The following is a 22,313-nucleotide window of genomic DNA, read 5'->3' on the forward strand; positions in this document are numbered from 1 at the left end:
TTTCAGCTCTTTCAATATTTTTCATATCAAATTCCTACATTTTGAAAAAGCCATTTAGAGTTCAGCTGTTCTGCAATTCAAGCTCACAGCAAGCTCTGGTTCACAGAGGAAGGGGGATGCATTTGAAACTAAATTTGATGAAGCCATCCTTCTATGTCACATCTGGGTGAATTCCAGAAGTAACATTGCAATGATTGGGTGAAAGCTGTACTCCTTGCAGGGCTAACTGCAGTGACTTAACACAATAGGAATAAAAATATTTTGCTTGCACGTATACCTACTTGACCACCTTCCAGGATAATGCTCACTGATACATTGGAAACACAAGGGCACCTCTCCCATTGCGTGCTGGTTTCCCGCGTCGCCTAATTGCCATTACCACCAATTACTGACAGCCGCAGAGCACTCTCTGGAGACCTGGGTAATGATAACTGCTCCCCTCCTCGGTTATTGTGCAAAAGATAACTTTATTTTGTTCTCTCACAACAACATTTTTTTCTCCCACATGTACACAGTATGCAGGCGTTTATTTTTGCCGTACCTGCTGGTCTCGGAGCTGTACTGGCCTTTTCCCACCTGGTTAACTGCACACACCCTGAACTGGTAGGTTCGGGCTGGGGTGAGTCCACTCACAGTGACACTGGTCATCTTCGGGTCCAGATTTGATAGGTGAACCTTCCAGGGAGAATCTGTCAGAATAAGGAACATTTGAAATTGGTGGAAGTGCTTGTTGAAAGCTCTGCAGAAGGAAGGATGTGTCTGTGGCTGCACGGGGCTCCCTCTGCCTGTTTTCCTCAGAGGAACTTTACCAAGAAGTTTCTTTGCTGCAAAAGAAGCGTTCCTGTCAGCCCACACGGTTATGCAGATTGCACATTTGTCTATTGGAAAGTGATGCTGCACATGTCATGGCATAATAAATAAAAACTATATTCATTAACATTTTAATAAAAGAGGAAACAAGCATGATAAAGACAGATGGGCTGTGTATTTCACAACCCATCTGTTTGGCAGGCCATTACAACACCACACCCATGAGTGGCTCTGGTGGAAGGTCTGTAATGAAATTCGTAGGCAGTTTGGAATATCTCTCTACCCAGCTTGCAAGCAGGTGTAGAAGTGTGATGTTCTCTGCCAAATCAGTCCTTCACTATAAGACCTGAGAAAGCTTCTGCTTCGGATTCTCCATGTTTTATTCTTTTTCCAGTACTTGGCGTTCCGTCTACTCATTTCCTAGGAAGGCTCCCTGGTATAAACAGCCCCAGCAGTACTATAAAACCTTTGCTGTCAGTTCAGATACTTCACACGCTGAGCTCCTCTGATGCCCAAACTGTATTTTCAAGTTTTCAAAGAGGTCAGAAATTAAGCACGTTGAAAATTAAATATCCTGACTTCTTTTCTTTCCAGCCTGATGGTATATATTCTCCCCAAAGTCATGACTGAAGCAGTGAAGGAGACGTGACAGTTGGTTTGAGATGCAACAGTACAGCAATGGAAGCAGCCAACTTAAAGATTTGTTCAGTTTTTAAATAATACCAGCTGTTTTCAAGCTCCCTGCTCAAAATTACAAATACTTCTGGAAATGACTGAGGCGCTAGCTGCAGATTTTGGCAATGTATCTGTGCATGCTGCTCATCAGAAGTGCACTGCAGCTCCTGGCAGGTCACCTCCACGTCTGCCTGAAAATGAAGATGAGATGTCCCAAATGTGAAAGAAAAACTTCACACCAAGATGTAAACCACTAATTCAGTGTTTTTCTGGCAGATTCCTTAGCAAGTTTAAGTCTACTGGGGTGTGATGCCTGTTGGGCTATACACTCTGCATCTTCAAATTATTCAGAATATATTTATTCCAGTAATGGCTTTCTGAGAACAAAGTCTTTTTTAACAAGAAAACTGACACAGCAGAATACTGGGAATGCTGAAGAGGGACATTTGCACAGCAGTCAGGTTCCATCACTGCCAGCTGTTGATGATTTGCTGTCAGCCGCTTCTGCTGCAAGGTCTGGGTGGCGATGATCTGAATGCAGTGCTGGGCGTTGTTTACAAAGCACTCGGAGGAAGGATACCTGCATTAGTTTGGTGCACCCTAGTTCCTTCCTTTTAAATCAAGTTTCTCTCGAGGCTTTACAAACAACTGCTTACACTGTGACATCCAGAGAGCACAGGACCCAATCAAGATTCAGCCATGGCTGACTTAGTAAGTTGCCTGAAGCAGCTGCATGAGGAAAGGGAAGAACAGACAACACTAAGAGAGCAAAATATCCTTGTATGAGCTCTTGGGTAGTGGTCCATTTCCTAGAGCAAATCAGTTCCATTTGTTAACTGCTAGTGTAAACACCACCTGAGAGTGCTTAACCCAAGCAGTTCAATGCAGTGAGCAGTTTGATTCAACAATAGGGCCTATTAATCTCCTCAGCACCTTGGGGCTCTGCTCTGTTTATATGCTGCATCTGTAGAATACTTTATTTATTCTTTTTCTTCTCTTGGTGGAAGATAAAAGATCTGGCAGGAAGAGAGATTAAACTGAAAACTAATACAAACGAACCCTATTCATCTCTTGGGCATTCTGAGTCCTAAAGGGAAGAGGTTTGGGGGGGACTTGCTTGCTCCTGGAGCAGTGGATAAAGGAACTGTGCAGAGTAGCTTCAAAATTTAAAAGTTTTTTTTTTTTTTTTGGACAATCAGTCAATAAACTAAACATTCTGAGAGGCCATTACGCCTCCTTAAACACAGAAGGGAGCCCAGCATAGTACAGCAGTTCCTTTTACTGCGTAGAAAAGCAGTTCTGACGTTGGAAACCTTCCATAGGATTTTCAGCACTGACTCCCATCTCCTTCAGGGATGATTGTCACCTGTCTGTCCCAGGAAGCCTGGAGAAGCTCCACAGTGAGAGACTTGCCAGGTCAAACTAATAAATAAATTGAACAGACCACACTAATCCTTCATTTAACTTAAGCTGCCCAGAGTGTACTCTGGGCTTTGCTTGCTTGCTCTTCTGCTGTAATTGCCACTGTTTGAAAAACTCATGGCTAGTTGTCTATCTTCTTAAGGATATTGGGTATTCTGAATTAATTCCAATTGCCTCTCCAAGCTAATTTCTTGGAAACCAAGAATCTCACAGGCTACTCTCGAGCTTACAGTGCAATTTTTGGCTTTGAGAAATGACATGTTCTGTTAAGAGTTTTTGGATGCACTCACAATATATATGTTTGATAGCACTGGTTATTCACCAAGAGGCATTCCTTTTAAATTTCCCTGTCTACCTCACAATTCTTGCACTGATTGCAAGTTCCTCAAAAATCATTTCTTTTTGATATTGCAGACCACATCCACTGCAGAAATCTAATTTTTGCAGCTTTGGAGTACATTTCCATCTCTTTTCTTCTCCAGGGGTTTAGCACAGATGGAACCACTGCAATTTACCATACTACTGAATCCGTCTTTCATGACAATATGATATTGCAAAAAGTTCAAACAAAAACAAAGTTTTTCATCCTTCTTTGGTAGGACTTCAACAAAGTCTACCACTGCCCTGAGAAAAAGTATCTTTCAGCACCATCATTTGCGGATCTGAGTCCTGTTTGTAGGTGTTGTTTTGCAAAGATTTATCCCTGTGTTCAATTTTTATCATTTCAATATTCGTACCAAGTTCAGCAAGACAATTCATGAGCTCAAAGTGAAGCATGTGCAGATGCTGTTTATAGGAGCTTTAATTATCTCCTCATTGGCATGATGTGATGAATTTGAGTTGTATGATTACATTGCACAGATATCTCAGAATATAATAAATCAGAAATGTATTTTAATGTTAACTACACTTGACAGAGTTCTCTAAGTATTAATTTGCTCAGATAAAAAATTGGTCAGAATAATTTTTGATTAATCTCTGAAATCTGAACTTTTTTTTTTTAGAGTAAAATAAGTGGAGCTTCTTCCAACTCCATGAGGATGTTTCATAGGGGTTCCTAGGAACGCTGCAACACTGGTTAAAGAGGTCATGAAACATCCAAAAATCACATCAGTGCAAATAACAGCAACTCATGCTACTATTTATTTGAAAATCTCATTTGAAATGAAGGTTCACATTCCTGGCTCCATGTGGGTAGAATAGTTAATGACTGTGTTTCCCTGGAACTGTGCTTTTCAAATTAGATTATAAATTTGCCCCCAAATGTTCAAGGCCATATGCCTCAAATCACCCACAGACACAGCCTACTGTGAACACTTGTAATTTGAGAATTATTACATTATGCCAAATATATTCATTTTAAAAATTAGGTGACTTGGTGACTGGAGTCGTTCATATTTCCAGCAATTTATGCATGCGATCTGCCACTGTTTTTTTCCTCTAATTAAAATAAGGTTTTTATATCTCTTTACTGAATTGATATTAATGAAAAGGATTTCTAATCCACGCCAGGTGGAGTGACACGCCTCTCTCTAATGTAGCTAGTAATTAGTCCTCTGAAATCTACACTCATTATTTTGAACCCTCTTCAGCTAGTCCTCTGAAACTGATACTGTTATTATGGATTCACTTATGGTACGTGTTTCAAAATGCACAATGGATCCAGAAAGCGATTAGAAAATTATTTGAAGCAAAACTGCTAAAAGAACAAACAAAACTAGACTTCATTTTGGCATTTGTAACAGCAAAGCCAAACTCATGCATTAAAGCTCCACAGAATGAAGAACAATACCTTCTATGCAGCTTTGCTAACTGGAAAATAAATCACAATTCTGATGCCCCTTTCTAAGCTTTAGATGTGTGAAAACAAACAGGGATTAGGATGTTTAGCATATTGCACTGCTGCTGATGGTGGAAATGTGACAGCCATGAGCACATGAGCTCATGGAAAGCATATGTTGAGTCCTTGACAGTTACCCTTTCTGCAGCAGAAAAAGGGCCAATGGAAAACCTGACGAAAGATTTTCTTTGGAAAGCAAAGAGAGATTCTGCACAGTCATATCAGGCAACAATTGTACCTTCATGAGATCAAAAGTCAGCTTCATTCATGAACATCACGAGGGGGTGGGGGGAACACGACAGGACCAAGGAAAGATGCTGTTTTCCAAAGGAGTAGCAGGTTTGAAACCTAGATATTAACTACACGCTAACAAGATTGCAATGACTCCAAACCAAACATTTGAGGAATATAAAACAAAACGAGACACTGAAAATATGCAGACATTTCAGCCAGCTTTGCCAAGAGAAGTCACTGTTGACGTTGTTCCACCACGCTGCTGACATCTGTAAAGCTGAGCAATAATATATAAAATGAGAGAGCACACACAGTAAGAGTGGAATATTCTAGGACTTGGATTCCTTCTAGTCCTACTTCTATGGGTAACCAGTTAGAGACTGTACATAAAAGCAAAGTAAATAAATGCAGAGATAAAAACCTCAAAGAAGAGCAAGGTCTAGAATACTTCTGGGAGTTCAGATGCTCAGACGACAACAAGCCTGGTCTGTGTTTGGTTTATGCAGCTGAAGTACATATACCTATGATTTGTGATAATGAGACTCTCTCAGTGGTTGATTGCAATGCCATCAGCCAAAATTATTGATCTATCATGGAATGAGCGAGGGTTCACAGGATCCTGTGGAGCTTTGAGAGACTGCATAATTTCTGGAGCACTACTGTTGATTTCTGCTGAGCCTTCCACAAATTTCAGGAAACAAATTATAGCATTCTTGAAATGATGGCATGTCTACTCTATGTCTGTACTAGACCTGCAAGGCCTCACTGTTACAAAGATGCTTAAAGACCTTCCAAATCTGACCTGGAGGCTGAGTGGGCTCTGTGATGCTTCCCAGTTAGTGCAGCACAGTGCAGGACTCACATGCGTACCTCTGGCCAGCTCTGTGCTGTCTCCACATAAATACAGCTCTGCTATTTTTGCATCATGTCCCCAGACTGAGAGTTGATTAACTTGTCTCTGTCAAAGTCACTGGGAGACATGAAACACTCAGGGCAATAACCCCGAGTGAAAGAACGGGCACAGGGAGTGAAAATGCACTTACTTACTGCCTATAGTCAATATTAGGAGAGAGAAGAGGGATGATCAAACAGACAGTGATAAAAAGGTGTAGTGGGGTGTGAGCTCAGAACACTGTGAATTTTCTCAGTCATTAGTTATAAAAAATAAATAAATCTGGAACTGTGTTAAGGACAGCAATCCCAGACACCATTTAGGATTTCCATTACAAAACTGCACTTCTTGCAACAGATGTCAAGATCATCAGTTCTGGGGCCTCTGTATCTGAAAAGCTATGCACTCCAACCTGCAAAGCACAGGGCTTGTATGTGATCTGAAGCTCAAGTCTCATCTCAAGCTCTCTGTGTGGCAAAACAAAATGCTACTCTCCAGATAATAAGAAATCAGCACTGTTTCACATTCACTAATGCAGCAGCTAATTTCCACATGTCAGAAAAAGTGATGCTCTTAATTTTTTCATCAAGAACCAATTGTTAGGCTTGGATTTCCAGCTCCTAGTGTGATAGAGATTAGAAAGTATTGCCAAGGTGACCGATTTCCATATAACCTCATCTTTCCATCAACTCTGAAAGAAGCGTTTAGCGGTGTCCCTGAATAACCTTGCAAACAGAGCCAGAAAGGGCGAGCCATGCAGCATGCCAAACCTGTGAGCAGTGGTGATTCACAGTGATCAGGATTGCAACCTATGAAGGCTACAAACAAAGGTAGAATATTTGTATGTTTCATGGTTCAGTATCCTCAGCCACCTACCTGAAAGAAGGCTGTAAAACAACAACCTAGGGAAACTGGAGAGAACGTATGAAACCATATACAGACATAGCAGCAGATCCTATTGACATCCCAGTTTGTTCCTATGACAGACCATCAATTCCTTATGCTATCAGACTGCCTACACTTTTCAGGTGAAGCTGGGGCTCTGAATGCATCAGGGTATCTATGAGCACAGAGCAAAGGACAACAGGAAAGAAATAAAATGTGACTCCTGCTATTTGACAGATGTCAAATAGAAGCATGGAGGGATAAGCTGATATGCTTGAAGTCAGGCTGGCAATGCTGGAAGTGGAACTAAGGATTCCCTATATACCAAATCCACTGTATCAGGTCTTTTTTTGTAGTTGAACTCTATCAGGGTGTTAACAGTTGAGTGTAATGCCCAGGACTTCCCTGTATACTGTCCCTCATTTGGCAAATAACAGTAAGGTTTTGTTGGCAGCTCTGGTAAAAGCTAAGTCTGCAAGGCTAAATAATTATGACAAATATGAAATTGGGACATATCTGACTTTACTCACTGTTCTCAGAGACCTCGACCATGTAGTAGAGGACGGGGCTGTTTCCATCAAAAGGACGCACCCAGGAAAGCACCACACTGCGGCTGTACGAGGAATTCAAGATGGCCAGAAGATTCTGAGGGGAATGAGGCAGCTCGCTGTGAAGGAAAAGAGAAAGGAAGATAAAAAATGCACAGCAGAATCAATCTGTATTTCATTCAGGACAGTTGTATAGGCAGCTAAAGGCACATGACATCAGACTTATATGATGACAGATATAAAACTACCAGCAGCCATTGTGCAATTAAATAAATGAGAGGCATCTCTACATTATTCACAATTTTGTCCTATTTGGGAAAAAAAAAAACCCACAACTTTTGCAGAAAGTCCCAAGGCTGATGCTTAGAACAGCTAATGGAAATGTTGCTAAATGAGGAAGAAGCCAATTTTCATACTGTTTTTTGATTGAGACAAGTTGGTCAATAAATTTCCTTCTCACTTCTTTTCCCCTTCTTACAATGATGTCCTAGAAACATGACAGCAGTAATGCATATAAACAGTAAAACACATGGGAGATATGATTTAACATGGAATTTTTCATACTCAAGGAAGCAGAAGACATTGACACTATCCATATAGAGCTACTAATCAAAATTACCATATGTATTCTTAGGCTACAGAACAGCTTGATTTACTCATGGATTCAGGCTTATCCTGTCATGGGTAGAATCCTTCCTTCTTATAATAAGGATTTTTTTGGAAGCGCCCAACCAGAAAATGTAGAGAAAATGCCTGTAGAAACCCCACAGAAATACAAAATGAAACATTAAAAATAAAAATAAAACAGCAGCTCAATTAAAATGTGTAATTTCTCGGCATAAAGGCAATTTATGGAACAACATTTCATTTGGACTCATTTCCTGAAAGTCAGAGCCTGCATGGTGCAGTGAGAAAACTAAATTCTGCTACATTCCTTATGTGCTGAACTGCATCCAGCGACGAGTCCTTCAGCAATTATATTCAAGCCTGACTTTTGTTCCTTGCATTCTGGTTTTTAGGAGGACAGGAATCTCTGAGAGGAAAGGAAGAGCAAGGAGGACCAGTTGTTGCCCATTCAGTCAGTGCTTCTTCCCAGGAAAGCTCAGTGGCATCTTTCCCTCAGCATGAGCTGCTCATCTGCTCTAGCCAGAGCAGAAAGCCACAAGCAGACCTTATATGCTTAATATTAAAACCAGTAATTTCACACAGTAATGTATCATGCTACTGAAGGCTTACAGTTATTTAAAAACCGCAACTCCTCAGCCACTCACAAAAGTAAATACAGACTCTGGCATTAAGCCAGAAGAACGATTATGCTCTGGATTCAGGTTTCTGCTGGAAGATTGAGGAGGAGCCAAAGAGTTACAAGAGAAATGCACGAGTAGAAGGCTCTTATTTCCCACCTCTCCCCAGGCTGGAAGGGCTTTAGGGCTCCATTCCTAGGGCTGAGCTTGAGACTCCATGGGTCCTCCCCTCTCATTTGATTTTAAATGCCTAAGCAAATCAGAAGCATGGTCACCCCAGGCTCTTTCTGTGGAAAGACAACTTGGAGGATCATTTTGGTATTAATGTCATTCAAGTGCTTGGCCAAGACACCTTGAACTTTCCACTGATTACAAGTTTAGGTATCACTTGGGTCGGGGCTGGCAGCACCCAGGCTTGGATTTTTGTGCAAAAGCAGCAGATACATGGTCAGTTTTGGATTAGAGGAAACATCAGGCACAGACAAGAGCATGAATGCGCCCAACAGATGCAAACTTTGAGCAGAGTGCTGCAAAGCTTAGGGAAGAGGGGGACGTGAAAGCAAAGTAGAAGGGCAGCTGGCCTGCAAGGCAAAATAGAAGAAAAAGCTTGCCACATGAGAAGCATGGAGTGAGGTTTAAGATACAGCCATTTACACCGGGACTACAGGCGGGTGCTACTTAATTTTGAATGAAACATTAAATTATAATAAACATTAAACCTCCGCTATAACTTATCATCGTGTCCCTGAGCAAGCTGGCTAGAAAAATGTTTTTGTGATTAAGTTGGCAAAGGAAATTACTGCAGGAGAGTGAAACCTCTTGTTGTGACGGCTCGAGAAGTCGCAGTCCCCACTTCATTTATCACTAGGCCCAGTGGGATGAGCTCAGTGCTGGACTGAGGCTCTGACTCTTCCAGAAGGTAATGCTCACAGAGAGCAATGTGGAAGGATGGCCAGGAGGGAGCTGACTGCAAACCTATCCTTTGGGAACTCCTCCTCCAACAACGGGACAAACTGCTGGAATCTGTTGAGGATATTCTCAGGGTGTGCATTTACTGGGTAATATTGTTTTCCCTTCTGTTCAGAAGGTCTGAACCAACAGTTGATTTGAAGACAGAGGCTACGCTACAGAAGGAAGAGGCTACACGAGTAAAAGGGCTTATGGATCAGTCCCTTTCTTGGGGCACAAATAATAGAAGACTTTGGCAGGAGAAATGACTTTCCTTTCTTCACATTTTTCAAAGCACAATTTCAGGTTAAATGTGTTTTTTTTTTTGCTGACGATTTGCGTTTAGTTGATGATTCTGTTAGGTTGACACAAAATGGCAATCTGTCAGCAACATGATGGAAACAGGCGTCTCTGCTCAGACTGGACAGCATGAGCTGCAGCAGCCAGACAGCACACCTATCTCCACTAATATCATATTCTTTACCCATATGTGTCCACACTGAACAGCAACAGATGGTGCTCACAGATTTAAATCCCCCAAGACAGACATTATAAGTGCCTAAGAAACACACCTGGACAGAAATAAATATTTAAAACTACAAAGACTTTCCAGCACAGAAGTGTACTTTTCTCTCTGTAGTACACAAAAGCAGAGATTAATAAATAGCAGCTCCTACCTTAACAAGCACTTGCACATTGTTCCCCTCTCACTTGCTACTGCATACATGGAACAGATGATAAATGAGATTTGTACCACCACCATGAATATTCACATTCCCAAAACAGATCATCGCTTCTTTCTTAGGAAGATTACTTTTTCTTGCTGCAAACATTCAAGAAGTCATTGCAGGAAAAAGTAATTTCAAGTCTTTGACAGGATGAGAACTGCTCGACTTCTCATACACCAAGAAAGTGGGTAAGGTTTAGGACAGTAACAGCAGGGCACACAGCAGCCCTTGATCAGACATTGGAAACTAATAATCCAGCATTATCATCCTTTTATTTTTTTTTTTTTCATTGAATCCCCAAACAGGAAATATATGAAGGTTTTTCAATATCTTAAGGACTCATGCCTCTAATGCTGAAGAGCTGCACGAAGTCAAGTTTTCCATGACTTGCTTTGTATGATAGCAAAAACCATATACAGACCCCTTTGAAATCTGTAATTGATAGATAAGCCCAGGGTTAATGGCGTAGCCACCAAAGTGACCTGAGGGGTCTCTGACATAGCAATTAAAATGGCAGATTTGCACAAAAAAGACACGGAGCTATTGTGACAATCTAGGAGAGAAGTATTAGCTACTTACAGATGATACATGTTCAAAACAGAAACTCTAATGTTTTGAGTCAGCTCATCACTGCCAGAGGGTAGCTGAAAAATTTACTCAGCAAACACATACAGTGTTTTACAAAATTAGCTAAAACAGACTATTTGCTACGGGAAATAAACCAGACATGGTTTGGAGAGATTTCTGAGAAAAATGGTCCAACAGCAGGTAATTAGAGAGACTGTGACTGAAGAGAGGATTACTAAAAAGGCAAGGGAGATTAAACAAGTTTTCTTGTCAGTTTATAAAAAAACCCTGCTCCCACTTCGTAAATGACTTCCTAAATCAGGTCCCTCGTACACGTTCTACTTGGGAGCAGGTGGTTCATCTGCTAGACCTGATAATTTGCTAAGAAGTTGAGGCAGGAAATCTAGCAAAGCTCTCAGCCTTGATGGCTTTGCTCATAAAAGTTTATAACATTTTAAATAAAGAAACACATCATGTGTTGCTCAGGACTTTCCAGTTTCTTTCGCTGGAAGGATTGATTCCTGCAAGGCATCGATTAGTTTGGAGGATTTTTGTCTCTTGCACGCCTAAAACAAGGTGGACTTTTGAAATTAAACACCTGCCAAACCCCAGAGCACACAGATTTGTTTCCTGCCTCATTCAGGCAGTCTCTGCAAGCTCAAGCCTACAGATGTCTTCGGAAAGGCTCTTGAATTTTATGCTTTATTTTCACTAAAAACACCAATGTTTCTGATAGCCCTTTGATGAACAGATGATTGTATTTCCAAGTGCATTTCTGGGTGGTACTTCTTTCTGAATATCAAGTGTATTTAGACTCAGCAGTAAACCTTATTTCTTGGATAACACCTCAACTGAGAGGCTGGAAAAAATAAATAGAAGATTTCTTTCTTAGTGATGAAGGAATAATGTACTTTCAAGTTTGACATCCTTCCTGCTTTCAGTGTCTGCTAAAAGGAAAAGAGATGAGCTGCCGGAATTCAGGGACATGGGACCATGTGAAGATAGGTTTGTAATGAGACATCATTTTCATTTGTTACTCCACATTGTTCTCATTGCTCTTGTTTAGTAACCAAGTTATTTGGAAGAAGCATCAATTACAAATATCTGAAAAAAAAACATCAGAATTCCTTTTTAAGTGATTGACAAAGGCAGTGCTGTGCATTCTTGGCAACACAGTAGGTTTTATAATGACTGGTTAGCTCACCTCTCCTGCCTTTGAAGAAGACAGAGCGATAATAGCTCTTTGGTGAAAGAGATCTGAAAGAAGATGAACTTGCTGCCAGGAATAAATTGCCTATTTTTATATTACATTGTCCTCTCCATATTTTTGCATAGAAAAAGAGCCTAAAAGATTTTACTCGATGTTGTGACATAACAGAGGCTTGTAAAGGGCTTTGATTTTCCAACAATGTAGCATTACCATACTTCTCAGTCACATTCATACAACAAAGAGATCCCTTAGTATGGACTGCAGAGGCAGATATTGAGCAGCAGGTATCATCAGGCATAGATAGTGGTAATTCTGAATATTTTATATACACAGAGAACCCTCAGGATATTCTGAGCTGGAATCTGCAGTGTTTCCTGTCAGGAGAGTGATACACTCTGATAACTCAGCTTATGTAGCTCCAGGAACAAGCTTTATTTTCTCTGTATGTATTCCATCCCATATTGTATTTATAGGAACATAAAAGCAAGCTAAATGGAGTTGGTGTGTTTCAATACATACAATTATTTTTCAGAATCTAATGTTATGACTTGGAAGAATGCAAGAGAAGCACAAGCTCATCATCTGCAAATGTTTCTGTATTTGCAGTTGAGAAGATCTACCAGCAGAGGAATAAATAACTAAGTAAAAAAACTAAAATTCATCTCTTACAGGAGGGAAACATCACTTGTGAATGTTTTACCTCGTGCAAATCAAATCAAGAGATGTGTACATGAAGAATAAACACATTTAGAGGGAAGACAAATGAATGAATAGAGTATCTTGACTAGCAATTAGTTTCCGTGCCCAAGTACCATCAGTGCAAAATTGATGAGCACAGTAACCTTTGGCTGCACTTTAGCAAGTTCTTCATTAGTTTGCTGGCTTTCAGTTTCAAATACCTTATTTCTTCATAGACATGCTGAGAAAAATGATCCATCCTGCTTGCACTACCAATGCATACCGTGTTAGAACTCTACTGTGCTATCAGCCTGTGTTCTTCTGGCAAGAAATGGTCCCTTTTTTTCCCAAGCCTGTCTTCAAACAAGGGAAGAAAAAGGAGGAAAAAGTTCTCTTTCCTTTTTTCACAGATTAGAAAACCAAACCACTCACAGATTGAATAACTGAAGGTCACCCTGAAGGTCAATGGTTTTGAATTGGATCAGCCTGAATAGAAATCAGTAGCAAACTTATTTGTGCCTTTGAAAATTTCTTGTTGCGTGCCCAGAGGTAAAGGAGGGATATGCCAGGTCCTGGGGGAAAAAAGCTGGTGAGACAATCAGAGCTGTCAGATGGAGGTAGGTAGGCTACAGTATTATCCATTGGTAGATTGCTCCGGTCTGTAATTGGTTGAGAGGCCTCCTCTGAACATTTGTCTGACATTAGTGCTGCTCAAGGCACTGAAGTGTAAGTGCTCATCGATGGGAATGTACATGCCCTGTTTGTTAATGTTCTGCACAAGAGAATTATCTGGGAGAACTGGGAATGTTATAGATCTGTCATTCGTACACTAGCTAAATTTAATTTATGCTTTACTTCTGACATTTCCTTTCTACATATTTTCTTCCTCATTTCACTTCTGTTGTATCATGTATCTCTATTTCTCACAGATTTGTGCTGCCGAGCCAAATGATAATGACAAAAGCTGCAAAGGAATTCGATGTTTTTGGCATTATTGCACTACCAGCAGCACCACTTTGAAATAAAATGTCACACTTCCAGGTATGATCGAGTGACTTATCAGTTACTGAAGTCCTCCACAGGAGTGGGTTTGATATATTTCTTTAATTCCTTCAAGAAAGACAGGTTGTGAGCCATCAGCAACAGAACATGGGAAGAAGCAGAGACCCAGGATGAAGAGCTGCTGCAGAGCACTGGGGCATGGAGAAGCATCAGAGCTGCAGAGAGCTGGGTGAGGGAGAGCAGGCAGGCACATGGAATATGCTGGTTAACTTCTAGCATGAGTTTTACAGAGTGTAAAACTGTTACTGGTCAACAGGAAGCTGTGAATAAATACATCTGCTGTGCTACAGTGGGTCACCACATAGGACATCTTTTGGTATTTAGGATGAAGCTGCTGAAGCGTTTGGCACATTTTTGCAGCTCACTTCAAAGTCCAGATTTTAACCTTCTTTTCTGTCTACACTCTGTAATTTTCTGCCCTCCACTCAAAAACAGCCTCAGAGAAAAAGAAAGTATGATTATATAGTAGCAATATATTTTGAATTGTCTTCTGCTCTTGGATCCAAATCAGCAGTAAAATGCACTCCGGGAGGAGAGCTGAGGAGCGCTTAATTAGAGAAAGAATGTATGACCGCTCTCTGCAAACGGGCATCTGATCTTGCTTGGCACTGTCAGAATAACGCTGTATCAAACAGGGCCCTGCATAGCAAATCTCTGAGGTGAACTCATTATTCTGCCAACAGCAGAAGTTGCCATCTTCTCAGAGATATCAGGCATGACCAGCAGAAACAGATGCAATTTGAGTTAAATTAAAGCATGTGGCACTACTCAAATAATAAAAAAAATAAGACTACATAAAACATTACCATCTTACTCATTTGATCTGTTCCACACATGGACCAAAATCACAGTTGTTGCTTTTAGTGATAAAAATAAAATGGAAGCTTACTTTGCTCCAGTGGAATGACAGGAATAGAAAATACAGAACCATGCAATGCCATTTTTATAATCCTTTTTCAGAAGCAAGTGTACTTTAAGTATTATTTCTTTTCTTAACTGAATTTTTAAAGATTCTTAGGAATAAAGAAAGGCAAACGTAAAAATATTTTTCTCTGGAACTCTATGTCTAAAGAGAATGAAAAAACAAGCAATATCTACTGAGGGACCAGCTATTTTTATGTATGTTTAACAGAGAGAGAGCACTAAAGGAGGAAAATGTTTTCCTATAACCTTGGCATCACAGCCCACCACCTGGGCTTGATGGGAAAGTCCAACAGCATGGGATGATGGAAAGACTCAGGTTGGAAGGGGCTAAACCCCCACACAAAGCAGGACCAGTCATAAAATCAGACCAGTTTATCCAGTTTGGTCTAAAAAACCTCCAACCTTTGGGGTTAAACCTGCTTCTCACATATGGACTTGGCATTTGTCCTTGGTGAATTTTCTAAGGTTCTTGTCAGCCCATTTCTCAGCCTATCTAGGTTCCTATGAATGATGGTCTCACATTGAGGTTCTCCACCCATTTTGTGCCATTTACAAACCTGATGAGTACGCATTCCAACATCTCCTCCAGATCCTTGACGAAGATGTTGAACAGGACATGCCCCATTATAATCCCATGCATTAGTCCACTTATTATTGCCTTCATGCAGACTACAGCTATTAATTGTTATCCCCCGAGCTCAGCCATCCAATCTATTGAATGTGATGCAGAGAAATACACTGAAGTGGAAGTAACTTCTGAGTGACTTGAAAGTCAGTCACTTGAAAGTCCAAGTAGCACAGCAGCATGCAAAAGGAAGGACATCTCAAAGCAATTTAATTCACAATGAACCAGCCTTAATTTCCCACTGAAATAAATAAATATCTAAAAAAAATGTATGAGGGTATCTGAAAACCAGCATAGCCTTGTGTTCAAGATGGAATTACTCACATCACTTCTAGTCGAGCCATTCGGGAATCATTTCCTCCAAAAGAAATGACCTCACAAGTATAGTCCCCGATGTCACCTGACCATGTCTGGCTGATGAGGAGGGTTCCATCTTTCTCTACTGTGATCCTGGAACTGCTGGATGGATTTATTACAACACTGTCCTTCTTCCAAACATACCTGAATATTACAATGTTTTGATTAGTAATTACTTGGAAGAAATTTGAAATACATTTATCTGAACTATGCAAGATACCAGCTTCCATAATAACAAATTAGAAATGTCAGGCCTCTATGGATACTTTCAGGAACAGTGCCTGCTTCAAATTTTAACTTTAGATCAGTGATCAGAATAAGAAATGTAATTACAGAATAAGAAATGTAATTACATCCAAGATGCAATACACTTTATAAACAATACTGCGTATTTCAAAAAGAAAAGACCTAGTGCTCAGGAACACCCAAGTTCACAAGTCCACCTTCACCAGCAGTTTAAGCTGCAACACCAGTTATACTACTAAAGGTAACAGCACAACACAGCTCTGCAAAGACCGTATCAGCCTTACACTGATAGAATCAGTAGCATCTTTAACCGTTGTGGCAAAGCTCACCAGTTTATCATCCCTTAAAGGACACATACGAACAGGCCACAGATAAGTGTCCAGTCCATGGTCTTGCAATTAAGTATCTCTACATAACATTTTTTTACATCTTTATATCTCCTTCTGAAGTTCTTTCTGCAGTTGACCCTTCTGACACCCTTCAAGCTGTTCCTTGCATTTTCTTTAATTTGGCTTTCAGTCTACATACATTTTCACGGTAAATTTATTTTTAAATGGTGAACTTCCTCTAGATGCTCTAGTACAAATGTTAATAGTTCATACAAGTTGCTTTTTTTTTTTTTCTCCCTTTATGCAGTAAAAGCAGAATATAGCCTCTAGTTATTGAGCTGCTTCCAAGAACATGGGCACATTGCGCATCGCTTTCATACACCACAGTGTAGACATGTTTGAAATCCTATTCCTTCTCTTTGGCTTTTACTCTCATTAACTATCAGCTTCTGACAAGTTGCTTTTATTGATAGTGTATTAACCTTGACAGTAAAATCATGGAAGGCTATATTGAAGTCATGAAGTGGAACATAGCTCATTGTAAATAATACATAAGGCTGAAATGGAAGATGAGATTTATATGATTAATGATACAGTGTACAACCTTATAATGCAGTAATAGGGGGGTCTGGTGTTAAAATTTGGGGTCCTGAAACTTTTCACCTAATGCTATTCATATAGCTTATAGAATTGAGCTCAGGTAAACCACACAAACAACAACTGACACCACCGACCTGATTGAAATTCTAGGATCATGAGTTGCTTCACATCGCAGAGTGGCTGTAGTTCCTTTGATCACAGTGCTATTCTCAGGAGGGTGAACAATGAAAGTCCGATCTGAAAGGAACACAAGCCATAGTTCAGGTGAAATTACAGCATTTTGACTTGGATATTCACTCGGGGAGCAGGCAACTGAACATTTGTCATTCAAAGCAAGCAGGCCATTCCTCTTCAAGTCTTTGCTATGAAGCCTCCCCTGCCTCTAATGTCATTGTGTCAAGAGGAGGTTGTATGCTGTGGGGTGCGGGAGGCGAAGGCAGCAGAGGGCACGTGTCTGAGTCAGCAGTGCTACAGCTGCACTGACTCTCACTTGTCTTTGTGGGAAGCCTCTCTGGCAACTCCCTGAAGTCCTAATGTTTATAACACGTTAAGGATGAATCAAAACATGCATTTTGTCAGAAAACAAGTCACACAATTTAGAGTGGAGAACAAAAAACAAAAACAAGGAAAATCTGTGCAAAAGAAAAAAACGCTAGAAAAATCATCCAGAAAGAGGAAAGCTTGAATGGCATTCTATAAAGAGGTTAAGGGAGGAGGAGTTTTTGGTAGTCTGAATTTTTTCACATAGGGAAATATGTTGTTTACTTAAATGTTTCAAAACATCTTTATTCAAGCACCTCCTGGAGACACAGAAGACAAAAACTGCTGTAACTACAGCAACCAAATCTGGTGTGAAAGATCTCTGTTATGCTCAGCACACAGCAGTAGCAGCAGATAGCATCATCTGGAGCAGGTAGACAACTAGGGGTGAGGAGATATGTGGATAATGTGGATAATGTTAATCAGTCCCAATTCTCCACAGAGATAATCAGCATCTACTGAGATCTCATTTGTGCACAAAAAGAAATCATCAGCAAAATCAAAAGCTACACCCAGGAGCATGGAATGTTGGCATTATTCCTGATGCACCTATGCGTGCCTTCCAGCTTTACACTGGTGAAGTTTTACATAAATATTAGGTCAGAATCACTTCTCCTTTCCCCTCCAATGCTGCATCAATGAACAGAAACAGAATCAATCCCTTGAGAATTAACAGGAAGGATCTCTATTATTCATACACCTGGATGTCAATCAGTTTACAAGATCCTGACTTTACATTGTCAATGAGGTGGTATAAATCTAACAGTCGTGTGTCAAAAGCACTTTACATTTACTCCCAGTATGGTTTTCAGGTATTCCCAAGTTCAAAAGGAAAAATGCTACTGATGTAACGTGTACATTTTTGGGATTAACAGATGTCAAATACACACCACACATCTGTGGTGTAATCAGCCTCAGGGCTGTACTTCAAGTATAGGAGAAAAGAGTTACTCATTACTTCTGTATTTGTCACTATCATCTTCATCGTCTTCAATTGGTTTTAGTCCCAGCTCAAGGATCATTGTTTCCTACCAATAGCAACAACACACACTGCACTTTAACCCTTCAGCTGCTGCTTCAGATCAGACACACGAAACTTATGTTTTGCCTCTCACTCAGGGGTAATACAGGGGAACCTAACTGATTCAATTTTTTACACCAACAGAGGGGAAAAATAGAGATCAAGGGCAAACGATGAAAGACTAAATCACTTCACAGGCTGCCCTGTGCCATGCCAATCTGTAACATGAGAGAGTAGAAGTGTGCTGCACTTTGCTTTGGCTTCCAAGAACGCCCAGGGTCACAAAGAAATGCACAGTTAGGAGGAAAATCACATCCACTGTATTTGTAGCCACAGCCTTTGTAACAGCATGGGCTGCTTTATACTGCCTGCAGACTGCTGGAGGCAAAAAACAACTTGCAAACAGCCAAATCCAGAAAGTAAAAGGGCAGATTTGCAATGCAGACTAAGGCAAGTTTCACCATTGCAAAACCCGAGTGAAACTGTAAGCGTGACTAGATGCTCCACTGAAGCACACAACCTTTCACAAAATGAAACAGCTTATACGTATGATTTCTAAAACAAAATGGGTACTTGTGATATGTTTCCTAAAACAGTACGTTATCACCACTGAACTACACAAGTATCTCTTTTAAGAGAAAAGCATAACTCGGTATGAAAATGTCCTGGTCATACACCAAAATCCAATTAGCACTTGATTCAAATCAGACTTTAAACAAAGCATTGTCCTTACTCCACACTGTCAGCATCACAAAAGCATTCAGAGCTCCTTCGGAGTTGACTGCATGGCAAGTATAATTGCCAGCATCCTGAAGGAACACGGGCGTTATCTGGAGCCCTCCGGATTCCAGAAGAATGAACCGAGGAATCTGAACTGAGCCACTGGCTAAGATCTGGTTTCCTGAAACACAGAAAGGAAAAGCAGCATGTTTAATGTCACGTAGGCTGCGTGGCTGAGGCACTGCAGTCCCAGCTCTTACAGACATGGATGGTATCAACCTATCTGGGCCACTGGCTCGCAGCAGGACCTCTACAACCCTTGGCTCATAGAACTAGAGCAATATTAAATGGACCTACAGAATCTCAGGAGTAGGAATAGATAAGAAAACAAGCAGTTCCACAACAGTGTAGTAAGTGGATACCTTTCTTCCACGAGATGGCAGGTTTTGGAGCCCCTGAAACTTCACAGGTCAGCATGGCAGTCATCCCTTCAGTCACAGTGGTGTCCTCTGGAGGCTGTATAAATGCTGGCTTAATGTCTAGAATCAAACAATTTGAAATCTCAGCAGATCAGTTATCAGAAAGATGCCTTTCCTATTATCATGGACTGCTTTACATCCACTTTTACAGTGCTTTTCATGGAGAAGGACATGACAATAATGCATGAAAACCTCTCAGCAGTGACTGTAACCTTTCATTATTCATCTCCAAGGAATTACCTAATTCAGTTTATTACCTACCTGGAAAATAAAAATCTATCAGCACTTACACGTGTACAAGTAAGATGGCTTACAGTTAAAGGCAGATAAAGCTTTGAATGAGTGTTTGGGGGAAAGTGGGAAATCTAGATAAACAAAACTATTTTCGTTCATCTTCATAACAGAGTTCTTTAAGATGAAAAGCAACTCCAGAAAGGCATTAATTTCGAAACTTAAATGTCAGCCAAAAGAATTTAGAACCCGAGTCTCATCCAAGGCATTTTCCAAGTTTCTTTCACTCTTATTTTCCCCCAGTTGCACTTTACAACACTTTTTTTTTTCCTTTTTTTTTTTTTTTTTCCCTGCAGTTTCCTAGATCTATATTGAACTGATCTAGTTTCTGCAGGCTGAAGAAATTCTGGTCAGTATGTACAGACTGCTCTTGGGCTAAAAAACAGCTTCCTGAAAAGGAGTTACAATATTATGAGAATATATGCCTGTTAATAATTGCTTTTAAAAGAGACAATGAGGATTTGTAATTCTCCCACAGTGAAAAGTGTATTTCATTAACTAAAGCATTTAATCAGGCTTTATGGCCAAAAAACTAGACACTAAACTTGAATTTTCTTTGTTTTCCCTGCTAAATGTAGTTGTAGACAAAAGGCAGAAAAAAAAAAGCCATGAACAATTATGAAGCAGGGTTACATTACAGTCGAACCGAATCATTTAATAATGAAGAAGGAAAACCATTTTACAATTAACTTTTCAATTTCTTCCCTTAGTTTTCTTTTCATACCATGAAATAAGAGATTGCCTCAAGCTCCTGTGTTTTCTACAGGGTTCAGCAGGCTGCATTCAGACCAAACTGGGAACGTTGGGGTATCTCACACATAGGACAGCCATATTTATAAGAAATCAAGGTTCAAACTACACGAGCAAGAAGAAACCTGATGGCTGTAGGCTCATCTCCAACAACAGCACAACTCATCGAGCCCTATCCCAGCCCTTTACTCACTGGTCACATCCAGGTAGGTGTAGGTCTGTATCTCCCCAGCTTTATTGCTGGCAAAGCACTGGAAGATCCCTGCATCCTGAGGACGCAGCGCGTGGATCCGCAGCCCCCCGCTCAGCAGGACTTTATAGCGGGGGTTTTGCAGCTTGCTGAGGGGAACGGAGTCCTTGTACCAAACCAGGGAAGGAATGGGAACACCTGTAAGAAAGCCCAGAAGAAGGTCATTGTTAGCATGTGCACTATGTGCTTCAGAGAGCTGAAGCACACGGCGCTGTTGTGGTCACGTCCCTTGTATCCCTTCCTTCCACTGTGCTTATTTATACTTCTACAAGCTGCTTTTGATAAATGGGAGGCAGCATTTTACATTATCAATGGTAAGAATACGCAGCAGAACATGTGGGAAAACAGTGAAAGGGGGAATGTTGAGAAAACATGTTATCAAATTACTTTCTTCACCCAATCATATTTCATGCTACTACAAAATAAGATTTATAGCAATTTCACATTGAAAGCCAGAATCATGCTACTTAAACAGCAGCAGTGTGACATTGCAGTGAGTCTATAAGGCTGTTCCATCCCAAATGAGATTTTTCTGTGCTACTGCAGCTGAGATGTCAAAATAAAAAGGAAATGGCAAATTACACATAAGAGATGAAGTGCTCAGATGACTGTATTCGAGTTCTAATTTGGTAGCTTAGTTTGAGCTAATGTGCGAGCAGCTTGTTGCCCACAATGAGATGGCTTTAAATTATTATTTTTATTCATTCTCAAGCTTCACCTGTTATTTGAAAAACACAGACATTAGGAGAAACAAAAATCCCGCTATAAATACAAGCCCTTTTATTCCTGTTTCCTTTCATGTGCATGTTCTACAAATCATGACATGCTAATTCCAGTTTTGCTGCAGCCATATACCCGTCAGCTGGGATGAAGCAGCCATAAATTCAGTATCCACAGATACTGAATGAAGGATTCTCTTTCCTTCATGGGATTGGGACTGCTTTCTGCAGATGTTCCTGCCCTGCTCCTCCCATCACTGACTGTTTGGCCTTTATATCCTAGAAATCCCCAGCTGACCAAATGCCAAGGGCCCTACGCAGGGATCAGATATTTTATTATGTGATTGGATAATCACAGGATCAGAAGGGTATCAAACTGATTTAAGTGACCTCAGCCCCAAACACGGTTTTATCTTCATAATCAGGCACTGTTTTTGAACAAACATCACTTTAAACCTCAGTGCTTCACAGTCCCTGTAGTAAGGAAAGGATAGCAGGTCCTTGCATCATAGCAAAGCCATAGAGGTGAATTCACAGGTGAGTCACTGAGTCACCGAGCAAAGCCACGTGGGACATCACAGCAGTACTGAGATGTCACCGATGAACTGAGCACATGCAGACACTGAATTTCACTGTAGTGTTGACCATGACTTAAGGTCTTCAGAGGGGAAGTGCCACAGGAGAAGCCATACTGTCATTTTAAATATGCCAAAGTGAAA

The 22,313-nt window shown here is 40.6% G+C and overlaps 1 protein-coding gene across 2 annotated transcripts in view; it reads right to left on the reverse strand.

Annotated features, from left to right (window-relative positions):
• The window catches only part of SDK1 (sidekick cell adhesion molecule 1), a 363,255-nt gene that overhangs the window by 115,106 nt on the left and 225,836 nt on the right, over positions 1 to 22,313 (reverse strand). For both annotated transcript variants that reach the window (XM_042828025.1, XM_042828024.1), the window contains exons 9-15: positions 20,819 to 21,013; positions 19,528 to 19,644; positions 19,119 to 19,286; positions 16,959 to 17,061; positions 15,617 to 15,793; positions 7,289 to 7,425; positions 542 to 689 (exon numbers count right to left, since the gene is read on the reverse strand). In XM_042828025.1, the coding sequence (XP_042683959.1) occupies positions 542 to 689; positions 7,289 to 7,425; positions 15,617 to 15,793; positions 16,959 to 17,061; positions 19,119 to 19,286; positions 19,528 to 19,644; positions 20,819 to 21,013 (1,045 nt within the window). The remainder of the gene's footprint in view (positions 1 to 541; positions 690 to 7,288; positions 7,426 to 15,616; positions 15,794 to 16,958; positions 17,062 to 19,118; positions 19,287 to 19,527; positions 19,645 to 20,818; positions 21,014 to 22,313) is intronic.

This window comes from Centrocercus urophasianus, unplaced genomic scaffold, assembly GCF_019232065.1.
Source record: "Centrocercus urophasianus isolate 14NV4802_14NV808 unplaced genomic scaffold, USGS_Curo_1.0 seq_29, whole genome shotgun sequence".
Lineage (NCBI taxonomy): Eukaryota > Metazoa > Chordata > Aves > Galliformes > Phasianidae > Centrocercus > Centrocercus urophasianus.